The sequence below is a fragment of the Macaca fascicularis genome, chromosome 10 (assembly GCF_037993035.2).
Source record: "Macaca fascicularis isolate 582-1 chromosome 10, T2T-MFA8v1.1".
Taxonomy (NCBI): Eukaryota; Metazoa; Chordata; class Mammalia; order Primates; family Cercopithecidae; genus Macaca; species Macaca fascicularis.
The window spans coordinates 35,195,702-35,212,567 of record NC_088384.1 but is presented as its reverse complement, the minus strand read 5'-3'; the positions used below and the strand labels follow the sequence as shown (position 1 = coordinate 35,212,567).

At 44.8% G+C, this 16,866-nt stretch overlaps 1 protein-coding gene across 1 annotated transcript in view; it reads left to right on the top strand.

Annotated features, from left to right (window-relative positions):
• Positions 1-14,548, top strand: part of LOC102117684 (uncharacterized) — a 130,809-nt gene extending 116,261 nt beyond the window's left edge. The window contains exon 6 of the mRNA XM_074003170.1: positions 14,087-14,548. Within this exon, the coding sequence (XP_073859271.1) occupies positions 14,087-14,183 (97 nt within the window). The 3' untranslated portion in view covers positions 14,184-14,548. The remainder of the gene's footprint in view (positions 1-14,086) is intronic.
• The last annotated feature ends 2,318 nt before the right edge of the window (positions 14,549-16,866 follow it).

The following is a 16,866-nucleotide window of genomic DNA, read 5'->3' as shown; positions in this document are numbered from 1 at the left end:
CACTGTGGGAAGAAACTGAATTAGAACTAAATAAACGAAAGATATTCCATTTTCATGGATCAGAAGACTAAATATTATTGTCAGTACTCCTCAAATTAGTCTACAGGTTCAACCTGATTCCTGTCAAAATCCCAGCTACTTTCTCTGCGGAAATTGGCAAGGGGATCCTAAAATTCATATGGAAATGCAAAGGACACAGAATAAGCAAAATAATCCTGAAAAAGAAGAACAAGGTTGGAGGACTTACCTTCCTAATTTCAAAACTTGCTACAAAGTAATCAAGAGAGTATGATACTGGCTTAAGGACAGATGTATAGGTCACTGGAATATAGCAGAAAGCTCAGCCTGGGGGCTCATGCCTGTAATTACAGCACTTTGGGAGGCTGAGGTTGGGGGGAATCCCTTGAGGTCAGGAATTTAAGACCAGCTTGGGCAACATAGAGAGTGAGACCGGTCTAAAAAAAAATTTTTTTTTTTTATTACCCAGGCATGGTGGTACAGACCTGCAGTCCCACCTAGTCAGGAAGCTGAGGTGGGAGGATCTCTTGAGCCTAGGAATTTGAGAATGCAGTGAGCTATGATTGACTACTACACTCCAACCTGGGGAAGAGAGAGAAAACATATCTGTAAAAGAAAATAAAGCTAAGTGTGGTGTCTCATGCCTGTAATCCCAAAACTTTAAAGGGCCAAGGAGAGAGGATCCCTTGAAACCAGGAGTTTGACACCAGCCTGGGCAACATAACAAGGCTCTGTATGTAGGAAAATTAAATTAAATTAAATTTAAAACTATGGCTGGGTGTGGTGGCTCACACCTGTAATCCTAGCACTTTGGGAGGCTGAGGCGAGTGGATCACCTGAGGTCAGGAGTTCGAGACCAGCCTGGCCAACATAGTAAAACCCTGTCTCTACTAAAAATGCAAAATTAGCCAGGCATGGTGATGTGCACCTGTAACCCCAGCTACTCCAGAGGCTAAGGCAGGAGAATCACTTAGAACCTGGGAGGTGGAGGTTGCAGTGAGCTGAGATCACACCACTGCATTCCAGCCTGGGCGACGGAGGAAGACTTTGTCTCAAAAAATAAAAATAAAAAAATTAGCCAGACCTGGTGACACACACTTGTCATCCCAGCTACTTAGGAAACTGAGGCAGGAGGATGAATTGAGCTCAGGCGTTTGAGGCTGCAGTGAGCTCTGATCACACCACTGCACTCCAGACTGGGTGACACAATAAGACCCTGTCTCAAAAAAAAAAGTAATTAACTGAAAAATAATTGAAATCCCAGAAAGAAACCATTACATTACAAGTCAGGGGTCAAGAAACGTCATTTGGAAAGGAATAGTCTTTTCTTTTTTTGTTGTTTTTCATTTTGTAGAGACGCATGTCTCACCGTGTTACCCACGCTTGTCTTAAACTCCTGGACTCAAGCAATACTCCTGCCTTGGTCTCCCAAAGTGCTGGGATTACAGGTATGATCCTGTATGTCCAACCATGAATAGTCTTTTCAACAAATGGTGGTGGGGAAATTGGATATTCATGTGCAAATAAATTAATTTGGGTCCCTGCTTAACACCATACACAAAAATTAACTGAAAATGGACCACAGACCTAAATGTAAAAACAAAACTATAAAACTCTTAGAAAAAAACATAGGAGTAAATCCTTGTGATCTTGTGTAAGGCACTGATGTCTTAGATACGATGTTAAAAGCACAGTTTGAGATGAGCCAGGGCTACATAATGAGACCTGAAAAAGGAGGAAAGTGAGAAAGTGAGAAAATGAAAAATGGTAAATTGAACGTCAGCTGAATTTAAAACTTTGGCACATCAAAAGATACAATCAAAAAAGGTAAAGACAGCCCAAAGAATGGGAGAAAATATTTATAAATCATATGTCTAAAAAGCGATATATCCAAAAGAACTCTTACAACTCAATATTAAAAGACAATCCAACTTAAAAATGGGAAAAGAACATGAATAGACATTTCTCCAAAGATGATATATTAATGTCCAATAAGCACATTTAAAAGTGTTTAACATCGTTAGTCACTAGGAAAATGCCAATCAATCCACAATGAGATGTCGTTTTACACCCACTAGAATGAATATAACCAATCAGATGGATAACACAAGTGCTGGAGAGGAGGTGGAGAAATCGGAGAAATCAGAGCCAGTGGGAATGTCAAATGGTGCAGCCACTTTTTTGGAAGATAGTATGAGAGTTTCTTAAAGTATTAAAAATAAAATTGCCTTAAACCCAGCAACTTTACTTATAGGTATCTACCCAGGGAAAATAAAAATGTATCTTGACACAAAGACTTGTACGTGAATATTCACAACACCGTTTGCAGAAACAAAAAGGTGGAGACAACCCAAATGTCCATCTACTGACAAAGGGATTAAAATGTGGGGAATTTTAAAACAAAGGAATACTCCTCAGCAATCAAAAGGAAGTTCTGAGGCATGCTATCACAGTGATCAACCTCAACACCACAATGCTTCATGAAAGAAGCCAGATGCAAAAGAACACACATTGCATGATTCAGTTTATATGAAATGTCCAGAACAGCCTGATATAGGGACAGAGAGCAGATTACTTGTTGTCAAAGGCTGGGAATAAGACTGAAAAGTGACTCTGATGGGCACAAGTTTCTTTTTTTTTTTTTTTTTTTGTACTTTAAGTTCTAGGGTGCATGTGCACAATGTGCAGGTTTGTTACATATGTATACACGTGCCATGTTGGTGTGCTGCACCCATTAACTCATCATTTACATTGGGTATATCTCCTAATGCTATTCCTCCCCACTCCCCTCACCCCACAACAGGCCCTGGTGTGTGATGTTCCCCTTCCTGTGATGGGCACAAGTTTCTTTCTGGGATAACGAAATGTTCTAAAACTAGATTTTGGTGATGGTTACATAATTCCATAAATATACTAAATATACTAAAAATCATTGAATTGGACCAGGCACAGTGGCTCACACCTGTAACCCCAGCACTTTGGGAGGCCAAGGCAAGAAAGCCCAGGAGTTCAAGACAAGCCTGGGAAACATAGAGAGACTCCATCTCTACAAATAATTTTTAAAAATTAAACAGATATGGCGGCACAAGCCTGTAGCCTCAGATACTCAAGAAGCTGAGGCAGGAGGCTCACCTGATCCCAGGAGGTTGAGGCTGCAGTGAGCCATGATAGCATCGTTACACTCCAGCCTTGGTATCAAAGTGAGACCTTGTCTCACATACACACACAAAAAAGTGGTTGAATGGTACACTTAAAATGGGTGAATTTTACTGTGTAAATTAGACCTCTATAAAGCTGTTAATTTTCTTAAGGTTTTTTTTTCTTTTTCTTTTCGAGACAAAGTTTCGCTCTTGTTGCCCAGGCTGGAGTACAATGGCACGATCTCAGCTCACTGCAACTTCTGCCTCCCAGGTTCAAGCGATTCTCCTGCCTCAGCCTCCCAAGTAGCTGGGATTACAGGCTCCCATCATGACACCCAGCTAATTTTTTGTATTTTTAGTCCAGACAGGGTTTCACCATGTTGGCCAGGCTGGTCTCGAACTCCTGACCTCAGATGATCCACACGCCTCAGCCTCCCAAAGTGCTAGGATTACAGACATGAGCCACCACCCCCGGCAATTTTTTTGACTTTTAAAATTATAATATTTACCCCAGCACCAAGATTGTCTCAAAATACCATTGTCCACTAAAAGAAAACAAGCCTTCCTGGAGAGAGTGCTGATTCCAGGTCTAGGCCAGAAATGTGTAAAATAAGCCTGGAACACATTGTCACTCTGGATAGCAAGGAATCTATCAAAGATTATTAGGATGATTTCAACACATCTGAAGAGCCAATCTGAAGGGACTCCTTCTAACCAAACATAGGACATTTTGTACATTAATAAGGATAATAATTGCAGGGGATTGAAATACATCAAATATGTTTGAATGTCTGCATTCATAATGCTTCTTTATAAAAAATAAAAGTGGGTTGGCCAGCCACAGTGTCTCACGCCTGTAATCCCAGCACTTTGGGAGGCCAAAGCAGGTAGATCACCTGAGGTCAGGAGTTTGCGACCAGCCTGGCCAACCTGGTAAAACCCCATCTCTATTAAAAATACAAGATTAGCAGGATTAAGTGGCGCATGCCTGCAATCCCTGCTACTCAGGAAGCTGAGGCAGGAGAATCGCTTGAACCTGGGAGGCGGAGGTTGCAGTAAACCGAGACCTCGCCATTGCACTCCAGCCCACGCAACTCTGTCTCAAAAAAAAAGAAAAAATAAATAAGTAAATAAATGTGGGCTGCGGGCAGTGGCTCATGCCTTTGGGAGGCTGAGGCAGGAGAATCACTTCAGCCCAGGAGTTAAAGACCAGCCTGGACAACGTAAGGGGACCCTGTCTCTACAAAAAATGTTTAAATTACTCAGGCGTGAGGGCCCATGTCTGTGGTCCCAGGTACTCAGGAGGCTGAGATGGCAGGATTGCCTAAGCACAGAAGTTTGAGACTGTAGTGGCATGATGGCCCCACTGCATGCCAGCTCAGGCAACAGAGCTAGACCATCCCTGTCTAAATAAATACATAAATAAATAAATAAATAAATAAATAAATAAATAAATAAATAAAAGTGGTCACCACTGAAGGATATAAATTAAACAGACCATCATTTTGAAAAATGTTAAACAAAAAGAACAAAGCAAGCCACTAACGAGCCGTTTCTATATAAATTGTACAACTGGGTAACACAATAATTTATAAGAAGTAGCATCTCTTTTGCATATTTACTTTTTTTTTCTTCATGCAAGGCCCTTCTCAGGGTAGCAGTATCTCTTTCTGGAAGTATAGCAGCTCATAAATGAAGAAGGGATGATACAACAATACCATCATTGTTCAGTCCATAATTGACCAATGGTTGTTAAAAAAGAACAAAAAAAAAATCACCAAAAAAAAAAAAAAAAAAAAAAAAAAAAGACGGCCAGACAGTACACACCTCCTGCTGGAAGAAGCTAGCACAGTCTTTTTGCCTTGACCCCCCAAATCCAACCTGAATCTGATCAAGCTTTCAGATCAAACTACTAATTTATAAAAACTAGAACAAAGTGAAGAACAAGTTAACATCACAAGGATACAATTAGCAAAATTCAAACTATGAGAAACAGCATAATAAGAATACAGTTAGCAAAATCCAAACTATGGGGAAACAGCCTACTTTATTCAATAAATAAACTGCAAGGGACAAAAAAGAGATCAAATGGGGAAGCCTTCAGGATCAAAAAAAAAAGCTAAGATATGAATGAAACAATCCAAAAGAGAGACTTTATTTGGATCCTCATTCAAACAAACAAAAAATATATGAAATTACTGGAAATTTGGAGCTAACAGGAGAGTGGACAATATTAAAGAGCAATGGTGTGGGGTGGTTGGTTGATGATAGCATTGGGATTATGTTTTTAAAAGAGTTCTTGTCACCGGGCACAGTGGTTTATACCTATAATCTCAGTACTTTGGGAGGCTGAGGCAGGAAGATCGTTTGAAGCTGGGAATTCTAGACCAGCCCGAGCAACATAGCAAGACCCTGTCTCTACAAAAATAAAAATTAAAAATTAGCTGGGCATGGGGGCATGGGTCTGTAGTCCCAGCTACTTAGGAAGCTGAGGCAGGAGGTCAAGGCCACAGTGAGCCATAATCGTGTCACTGAACTCCAGCAGGGGCGACAGAGCCTGGGCGACAAAGACCTTGTCTTGAAAGAACAAAACGAGAATCTTTATCTTTTACAGACATATACCAAGACATTCAGGGAGGAAATTATAAGATGTGTGGGATTTGCTATAAAATAACAAGAGAGGAAGAGGAGAAATATGCAGGAGTGTACATGAAACATGAGATAACAAATATCTGAATCTGCTGAGGAGTAGGTGAAAGCTCACTACACTAGCCTCTTGTTTAAAATGCTCCAGAATAGAAAGTTTGTCTGAAAATCCACTTCATGGGTTTGTAGCGAGCATTGAGTAAGATCACGTATACAGAGGGCTTTATCACCATGGCTTACAGGTAGTCAGCACACATTGTTTTTAGTTTTGTATACACCCTGTCCATTAATCACATCCAAAAAAGGTATGTTATTCATTCACACCAAGAGCTCTGGCCAATGGAACTTTGTCCACTTGGTGGTAATTTATTGAAATTTGAGGTTTAGAATGAGCAAATGCCAGCCTTCAGAGCCCCAGGCCTACTATGCAACAGCCAAGCCAACAGTCCAAAATGCCTTCCTAGCACACCTAGTAAGTAGGATCACTTTCCTCTCACCTTGTAGGCATACTTGAGTTCATTCACTATTTTTCATTCATTTCTTATGTGCCAGGTATTGGGTGCTAGGGATCTGTAATACAGTGAACCCATAATTGACTGGAAGCATCACTTTCAAAGCATCATTTCAGGATGAGTATTTAAGTGTCAAGTGAATTCAAGGAACAGTGCAAAGGATCCATGGCCTCAGTCACCATGAAGACTCTCCCAAGAGTCAGCCCTATTGGGCACATATAAATGAGTGGAGACATGGAATTCACCCTTACAAAGCCTAGAACCTGACAGAGCACACAAGACAAAAGCCCAAATAACCAAGAACAGGGAGCTGAATGTGAGAGGTGGGCCCCAAAGGATTAGGCCACCAAGGTGGAGAAAGTAATGTGTGCAGAGTGGGAAGTATTCAGGTTTGGCTGAAGCAAGTAAGTATTTGGAGAGAGGTGGAAACAGGCTGGAATGGTCTCCTAGGGTCCTCTGTGGAGAAGGTCAGGTTCAGGCATCTGAATCCCATTCAGTAGCAAGAGAGTCACTCCATGGTGCCAAGCAAGTGCTAACAGGCTTAGGACAAGATTCAGGAAGAGGCCTCTTGCAGCAAGTGGCCAACCCCAGGGACCACTCATGGAAGGCCTATCCCCACCTGGCACTGCACCTTTAAGCTCACATCACATGACCACGTGCACATTCGCACACATCCACGTGCATGTTCACATGCATGTTCACACATAGTCATACACATGTTCACATAACCATGTGCATGTTCACACACGATCGTGTGCACGTTTACACGTGGCCACATGCATGCTAATGCACAATCATATGCATGTTCACACATGACCATGTGCACAAATGACACATGACCATATGCGTATTCATATGCTCAGTGACTCACAGATTCGTAAGACCTGAGACGGACATGCGTTTTGGGAGATCCAGCTTTAGGATATGGGCTCACTGTCTCAGCACATGCAGACCAGGCCTGAACTATATTCAAGAAAGCTGCCTGCCAGTTTAGAGCAGGGCTTAGCAAACCTTTTCCATAAAGAGCCAGTTAGGAAATGTTTGAGGCTTTGCAGACCATGTAGTCTCTTGCAACTACTCAACTCACTAAAGCAACAATGGATAACACATACGTGAAGGAGCATGGCCGTGTTCTGGTAAAACAAAACTTGGCTGCAGTTTGCCCATGCCTAGCCTAGAGTTTGTAGCCTCTTCCCAGAGAGGGAACCTGACAGATTCCCAAATCTGTCAGAAACTAGGAAGGCTCCTTCAGAAGGACATCCTTCCAGGCCTGAGGATCCGTCCACCCACAGGAGGCCTGGCACAACTCATTCCCCACTCAGCTTGGTGCAAGCTAACCCTATCAGTCCCTGCCACTGTTATCCTTGCTGCCCACCCCCAGTGTCCTCTCAAGTGGAGGCTGCCTGCTTCTCATGTCCTGCGCCGCAGGGTCAGGCACTGCACCCACCCCTTCTAGCCCCACAGAAGCCCCTTCTCCCCAGCCCTGGCCCACTGCCACCCCACCCCCTCACTGGGGAACCCCTGCCTATCCAGTTGAGCCCAGATGGCATTCCTTTAGGAAACCTCATTGGCACTCTGAAGTCCAGAGCACAGGACCTGCCTGGAATGTTCTCCTTGCAGCCTGTTCTTCACTTATGAGACCGTGCTGCACACTGGACTTCAACATCAGCTTCACCATCTGTCTCTTCCTTCACTACCTTCCCTCTGCACTAGGCCATAAGCTCTGTGGGAGGAGGAACTCATCACAGTGGCTGTCCCTGACAGGTTGTTCATCAGCACGTATTGAAATAAAGAATTCCCAGGCACCTCCAACAGAGAGACTGGACCTTGTGAGACCCAACAAGAAGCCACTATTTCAGAACTGGTGAAAAACAGCAAAGATCTAGATTAGGGGGTGTAGTGGGAATGAAATGGGGAACAGTGGGATGCCCCATATTTGTCAATGACTCATAGTCTTTCTCCAGAGATCTGTCTTCCTCCCCTGGGTTCGTCTCATCAGCTGCCACCAGCACTCACTCCAGCCACTAAAGCCAAAAAGCTGAAAGACCTCTGCCCTCATCTGGCCCCATCCAGCCGAAGACCGGAACCTGTCATTTCAACCTCACGCCCACCCCCTTTTCCACTCCCACTGCTCCTGCCTTAGTTCAGACCACCACCATCGCTCTCCTACCTAGTTCAAGCCAAGCTGACCCGGCCAGCGGCCTTCAGGCCTGCCCTTCTCCATCCTGCCATGTCCATCCTCCACAGCCAGAACAGGAAGCTGTCATTTAAAAGTGCAGGTCTGCTTTGGTTGTTCTCCTGATGAAACCCTTCAGTGGCCCCCGGTTCCCTTTGGGTCCTGGCACAGATTCCTTAGCATGGCCAGGGAGGACAGCCCTCTGATCCTCCCCTCCCTGAGATGCTCCTTCTGCCCCAGCACCCTATGTTTGAGCCCGAGTCCGCCCTGTGGTGTCGCGCTCAGCCCAGCTCCCCATGCCTGGGGTGCCTTGCCTGGCCTAGGAACTGCCAAAATTTACCTGCTTCCAAGACTCAGCCCTAGCACCTCTTCCTGCTGGGTGTTTTCTGATGCCCCTCCTCTGCCACCTCATGGGGACCCGATAGTCCCCTGAAGAGCCTTCTGCCCCAGTGCCTCACCCCACTCTTTGGACCTGTTTCTGTTTCCATTGCTGCCTCGCCTTCTTAGACCACGGGCTCCTGCAGAGCCGGACCCCATATCTCAGTCGGCTTTGCATTCCCAGTGCCTGGCCCAAACTGAGGCTGGAATGGTCTCCTATTCCATACGCACTCAATAACCCTTGAAAAATGACTGGAATCCCGGAGATGGCCAAGGCAGCAACTGTGATGGGAGAGTGATCTGCTGCCCTCTCCTGGCAATGTGAGGAATTGTCCTAAGCACAGACAACTCCCCCCCTGCCTTGCAAAAACAAGTGCAGGTTGGGGGAAACTGGAAAAGGAGCTGATGGAGGACTAGGGAGATGGATGCTGTCTAAGGAGACAAACTGAATTAAGGGGTTGCTGAGACTTTGCCGGCTCACGCACTATTCCCATGTCTATGGGCCCACGGGCCAGGTCAGTGCTTCCAAAGGATGAGGGTGCATCCTCAGAGAGGCTCTGGCTCCCCCCACCAAACCATAAACTCTTGAAGGACATCTTCCTTCTCAATATACCCTATTGCCATGTTGTTGTAACTATCACTGTAACTTTTATTCACTTAGGTGGGTGATCACTGAGTTTTTCCTCCATTGTTATAAAACATGTGTTTTGCTCTTTTGTGTAAAATGACTCTGAATTTAGCCACTGGCTTCTCCTGATTTTAACTCGGCTTCCTACTGCTAGGAGGTTATCTCTGATGTTCTGGGCTTCTCAGCTTTCTATCAAAACCCAAATACCGTCATTCCTCGGTATCCATAGGGGATTGGTTCCAGGACCTTCTCTTGAAGATACCAACATTGCAGGTGCTCTAGCTCCTGAGAGAGAACAGCGCAGCATTTGCAGACAACCTATGCACACCCTGCATCCACTTTCAATCAGCTCTAGATTACTTCTGATACCTAATTCAATGTAAATGCTATGTCAATAGTTGTTTAAAGAATAATGACAAGAAGAAAATGTTGTACATGTTCAGTAAAGCCACATATTTTTTGAATATTTGTACACCAGGTGGTTGAATCCCCAGTTGAATCCAGAACCCACTGATGTAGAACCCACAGGTGAGGAGGGCCAGCTGTGCCTGTTAGCATCCCCTGACCACCGCCCCCCGCCCCCATGGTGCCCACTGCTTCAACGGGTCAGGCAATGTCATGCACCCCTCCTGGCAAAGAGAAGCATTACCTCAGCTCCTCTTGGGGTGCAGGTCTAACCACCTGCATCTTAACATTTGCAAAGGTTGCCTAACCTCTAAAATAGGAAATGGATTTGGGGAAGGAGCTTGAGACTGTGGCTGGAGAATTGTGACTGATGTTCACAAAGATAGTTAAAGCCTTGGAGTGGCTAAGATAGCCACCTGCAGAGAAAAATCACCTGTCGTTCACCATTGAATCATCCATCTCTCTTGCACAGGGCATTCTATAAACATTAGGTGTCTGTGGAACAAATGCAAAGAGCGTACACAAAAGAAGCAAAAGGGACTGTGTTTGCACGATGCAGAAAATTAGACCTGCATGACACGTTTAGCCCTAAATTTAGGAATCTACCCCACTAGACAGGAAATGCCTTTTCAATTAACAAATGGCCTCTCCACTCCTTATTTCCCTGGCAAGTTTACTGAACAATGATTGGCACCGTAAACTTTGTTTTCATGTCAAACAGTACCTATCCTCTAGTGGTTTATCGTCTATTTGGTGGGACATGACACAAAGGAAGAAAAACTGTTCAGTCCTCAGGAAGTCTGTAACCTCACCAGACGAAGCATCCATCTCACCCTTGCTTCTCCAGGACCACTAGAGAGTCACATGAGACCATGTGCAATGAAAAGCTGAATTCACAAACACTTACCACTGAAAATGAGCAGCACAGAAAATCAGTGTTTTTAGTTAGGTGGTGCTATCAGGGCAGGTTTCCCAAAAGAAGCTGGCTTTGAACTGCCCTAGGCTGGGAAGAAGTAGAAAACAGAATGGAAAATTCATTGTCCCATAGTCTGGAGGCAACCTGAATCCTAGGACCAGCATCAGTCGGAGATCCCAGTGGCAAGACAGGGGAGTGACGCCATTGACAATCCTGCCCATGTTCTCACTCTTGAGAGTGTGACACTGGGGCAGAAGCAGCAAAGATGACCACTGCAAACCTTGCAGCTCCCAGACAGAGGCGTATTTGGCTTCCAATGCACAAGGCCCCCTTCAGCAATGCCTTTTCAGGGTGCGGGATAATAAAGTAAGGTGAAGGTGGACTGGAGTGAAGTGCAGCCCGGGATGATAGCACCAGCTCAGAATGTCCTCAGCGAGGCCAGCAACAGTTTGGAGAATAGTGAGAGATGGAGCTGTCCAATCAGCCAGAGGGTCCCTGAGAGATGAGATGGTCTTGGCCTGGATTCCCCACCCCTCGCTCACAAAAGCAGCTTGGTCCATGGAGCTGGGCAGCGCTGTTCAATAATAATGAACAGCCCACATGGCATGCATCCCATCAGAGCCCAGTGAGGGGGCAGGCGAGTGCTGTCTCCCCAGCACCTGCTTCTGCCTGGGCCAGCGGCCCTGACCCTTCTGACAAACCTCTAAGTGCTCCAACTGCTACATGGTTTCTCACCATCTCCAGCCCAAACTCTGCCTCCAAAGCCTAGTGGATCCACCCAGTGGACCTTACCTCCTGCTCTCCCAACACGTTCTGCTGTAACTGAGACTCACCTGCTCCCTGGGCCACAGCGTTCATGTTTACTTGCGGACTTCCTCACACTGTCCCCACCACCCGAATGACCCTGCTCCTTTCCACCCTGAACAATGGTAGGAACAGAAGCAGCACAGACTTAGAGTCAGAAGAGATAGCTTCGAGTCCTCCACTGAACGAAGAGTGCCTGCATATTCCCACAAACGAACATAAAGTTAAGCAACTTACAGTTACAGAGGCCCAGCGTCCACAGTCAGCCTCAGCCTGGCTGAAGTCACAGTGTCAGCAAGGCTAGCTCATCCTGGTGCTCCTGGGAGGCGTTGCTCCCTTGCCTTTCCCAGCTCCTAGAGGCAGCATGGCTTCCTTGGCTTATGGTCCCAAGGCACATGGACTTCTGCTTCTGTGGCCACATCTCTATCTTTGACTCTGGCCCTCCAGGTTCCCTCTTTTGAGGACTCCTGTGATTACATTACCAGAGCCACAAGGTAATGCAGGATAATCTCCCCCTCTCAAGATCCTTAGTTGAATCACATTTGCAAAGTCCCTTTTGCCAGGTAAGGTCAGAAATTCACAGGTTCTGGAGATTAGGATGTGAACATCTCTGGGGGAGCATCATTCAGCCTGGCACAGTGAGATATGCATGCATTTTTAATTTTTTTGTTTATCATTTATACAAAGGGTCTCACTATGTTGCCCAGGATGACCTTACACTCCTGAGCTCAAGTTTCAAGCAATCCTCCTGCCTTGGTCTCCCAAGTAGCTGGGACAACAGGCACACACAACCACAGCTGCCTTATATCTTATAAATCAATAAGAAAACAATTTAACTTTTTTTTTAAGATTCAGTTTTGCGGCCGGGCGCGGTGGCTCAAGCCTGTAATCCTAGCACTTTGGGAGGCCGAGACGGGCGGATCACGAGGTCAGGAGATCGAGACCATCCTGGCTAACATGGTGAAACCCCGTCTCTACTAAAAAAATAAAAAAAATTAGCCGGGCGAGGTGGCGGGCGCCTGTAGTCCCAGCTACACGGGAGGCTGAGGCAGGAGAATGGCGTAAACCCGGGAGGCGGAGCTTGCAGTGAGCTGAGATCCGGCCACTGCACTCCAGCCCGGGCGACAGAGCGAGACTCCGTCTCAACAACAACAACAAAAAAAAAAAAAAAAAAAAAAAGATTCAGTTTTGCTCTGTCACCCAGGCTCAAGTAGAGTGGTGTGATCTTGGCTCACTGCAGCTTCCACCTCTTGGGTTCAAGTGATTCTCCTACCTCAGCCTCCCAAGTAGCTGTGACTACAAGCACGTGCCACCACGACTGGCTAATTTTTGTATTTTTAGTGGAGACAGGGTTTCGCTATGTTGGCCAGGCTGGTCTTGATCTCCTGACCTAAAGTGATCCACCTGTCTAGGCCTCCCAAAGTGTTCAGATTACAGCTGTGAGCCACCGCACCCAGCCCAATTAAACTTTTTTTTTCTTTTTTTTTTTTTTTTTCTTTTTTTTTTTGAGATGGAGTTTTGCTCTTGTTGCCCAGGCTGGAGTACAATGGTGAGATCTTGGCTCACTGCAACCTCCACCTCCCAGGTTCAAGTGATTCTCCTGCCTCAGCCTCCAGAGTAGCTGGGATTACAGGCATGTGCCACCACACCCGGCTAATTTTGTATTTTTAGTAGAGACGGGGTTTCTCCATGTTGGTCAGGCTGGTCTCGAACTCCTGACCTCAGGTGATCCGCCCGCCTCATCCTCCCAAAGTGCTGGGATTACAGGCGTGAGCCACTGCACCTGGCCTCAGTTAAACTTTTTTAACGGTAAAATGTTTGACCAGACACTTGACCAGAGAAGATAGACAAACTGGCAAAAAAAAGTTCATGAAAAGATGTAGAACATCATTCTTCATTAGGGAAATGCAAATTGAAACCACGATGATATAAGAACTGCATCCCCACTAGAAAACATGAAATCAAAAGATTTCTGGCAAAGCTGCCGAGCAGGCAGAACTGTCACGTGCTGCTGGCAGAAACACAAAATGGCACAGCTACTCTGGAAAGCACTTTAACAGTTCCTTATAAAGTCAAACATAGGACCTAGCGATCCTTCCCCTAGGTGTTTATCCAAGACAAATGAAAGCAGATTTCTACAAAACAATGTGTACAAGAATGTTCTAGCAGCTTCCTGTTGGGAGAAAACCTGAGTGTTGGGAGAGAAGCTGAGGCAGGGCTTGCATGTCTGCTAGACTTGCTGGCTCCTTGCTTCTAGCACTCCCATTATCTCAAGCAGCCATATGTTTATCATTCACTTGATACAGCTTCCTTTCTACCTCCACATTCTCACCACCTGTTTCTTTGTTTGAGCACCAATAAATAGCGTGGGCTCCCAGAGCTCCGGGCCTTTGCAGCCTCCACACTGGTGATGGTCCCACTCTCTCTTTCAAACTGTCTTTTTCTCATTCCTTTGTCTGCCAGACTTCATCGCCCCCAAGACCTGGTGTTGGGTCTTATTGCCCCAACATTCCTGGCTGCCCAACGTGGGGCAACAAAGACCCCGGTAAAGGAACACTAGAGCGTGTGAAAGCAGAGGAAGCATTGTCAAAGGACACCCAAGGACGTCTAAAAGAAGCTCAGCAGGAAAGCTAAGTGCTCAGAAGAACGAGGGTGACAATGGGACAAAGTGAAAGCAGACATTCTGCTTATTTCAGTTTCTTAAGGCATTTATTACGAAGAGGGAGAATGAAAGTTAGTACTCAGAATTTGTTATCACTCTTTAGCACAGTAAAGAAGTTTTGCCCATGGTTTCTAGAACAAGGGACTATGGAGTTGGATGAATGGGAGAGAATTGGTTTGATGCGGCAGATTCAGATGAGGAAGAGGACGAGTGTTAAAAACTAACTTCAGATTCTGAGTGTGAGGAAGAGCTACTGGAGGAGATTAATGAAAAGAAGGGAAAACTAAAAAAGGTATGTTTTACTGGCCTGTCGGCTCCAGCTCCTGAATTAAGTGAATGGCCACCTCCTCTCTCTCCTCTTAATGGGTGAGAAAATAAATTAGCTGAAAAACTTACTGCTCCTGTAGTTGCAACATTAAAACCTGGAGCAATTGATGGTGCTATACAAAATTCAATTTAAAAAGCTAGAGCTGAGGGAGACCTTGAAGCATGGCAATTTCCCGTTACTATAATCAGCAGGGAGGACAGACTATAGCTAATTGGGCCACTTTTCCTTTTAAGTTACTAAAGGAATTTAAGCAAGCCATTAGTCAATATGGACCAAACTCTCCTTTTGTGTAAACTTTATTTTAAAATATGCCTCTTGATAATAGATTAATACCATATGATTGGGATACTTTGATAAAAATCTGTTCTCACTCCATCTCAGTACCTGCAGTTAAAAACCTGGTGGGTTGATGAAGCTCAAATGCAGGCAAGGGAAAACACACAAGTGCAGCCACCTGTGCCTGTTTCCTTTGACCAGCTAATGGGAATCAGCCCTAATTGGGGTCAGTTAGAAAATCAAGCAGTAATGGAGGATGTTGCCATTGTTCAGCTGTGCTCTGTGTGCTTACAGGCATGAGAAAGGATAAATATTACAGGGGAAAAATATGCTTCTTTCAGTTCTGTCCCACAAGGACCTAAAGAACCATATATTGATTTTATTGCTCAGCTCCAAGAGGCTGTGTATAAAGCCTTAACTGACAAAACAGCTCATGATGTTGTAATACAGCTTCTTGCATAAGAAAATGCTAATGCAGAGTGTCAAACTGCTATTAGACCCCTGAGAGAGAAGGCTCATTTAGCTGAATATATTAAGGCTTGCAGTGGCATTGGAGGTAACTTACATAAGGCTACTGTTTTATCTCAGGCTATGGTTGGATTAAGAGTAGGAAAGAATATGCCCCATTTCTCAGGCTCTTGCTTTAATTGTGGGAAATTTGGACACACAAGAAAGGAATGTAAAAAAGGAAATCAAAAGGCAAAAATACCATCAATCAACAGAAAAGTCCCAGTTTATGTCCCCAGTGTAAGAAAGGCAATCACTGGGCAAGTCAGTGTCATTCTAAATTTAGCAAAGATGGACAACCTCTTTCAGGAAATGGGAAGAGGGGTTCAAGACCGAGGCATACCTGGCACAGCCAGTGCCCTTACAAATGTACAATTGTCCCCCACCTCAGCAGGCAGTGTTTCCATAGACCTCTACAGCACAATTCCTGTGTCCTTACTTCCTGGGGAGCCACCAAAGAACGTCCTCATGGGAGTTAGGGGAACTTACCCTCAGGAACAGTCAGTCTATTACTTGGAAGGTCTATCCTAAATTTAAAAGGTGTACATACAGGAATAATTGACTCTGATTATACCACAGAAATTCAATTAGCTATTCATTCCTCAACTCCATGGTCTGCCTTCCCAGGAGAAAGAATTGCTCAGTTGTTGCTGTTACCTTACATAAAACTAGGAAGCAGCACAGTGAAAAGAACAGGAGGCTTTGGTAATACTAATCCAGTAGGAAAGGCTGTGTATTGGGTTAATCAAGTGTCTGACAAAAGATCTATTTGCACAGTAACTATTCAGGGAAAAGATTTTGAAGGACTAGTAGATACTGGAGCTGATGTCTCTATTATTGCTATAAATCAATGGCTCCGGCACTGCCCTAAGCAAAAGGCATCCATTGGTGGTGTTGGAGTAGGAGCTGCCTCGGAAGTTTTTCAAACTTCTTTGATTTTACCATGTCAAGGGCTGGATGGTCAGGAAGGGACCATCCAACCTATCATTACACCTATTCCTGTCAATTTATGGGGTAGAGACTTATTGCAACAATGGGATACTGAAATATCTATTCCTACAGATCAATATAGTAATAATAGTAGAAAAATGATGAGAAATATGGGATATCACCCAGGAAAAGGATTAGGAAAAGATAAAATGGCCAATCAGAACCTTTAGAATTAAAAGGGCAAACAGATCGGACTAGATTGGGGTATCATTTTTAGCAGCGGCCATTGTTGAGCCTCTGGCTCCCATTCCTCTTGTTAGGCTAACTGACAAACTGGTTTGGGTGGAGCAATGGCCACTGAAACAGGAAAAACTAGAGGCTTTAAAAGAACTGGTGCAGGAACAATTGCAAAAGGGACATATAGAGCCTACTTTCTCCCCTTGGAATTCTCCTGTATTTGTCATTAAGAAAAAAATCAGGGAAATTGATAATGTTAACAGATTTAAGGGTTGTTAATGCTGTGATTCAACCCATGGGCAT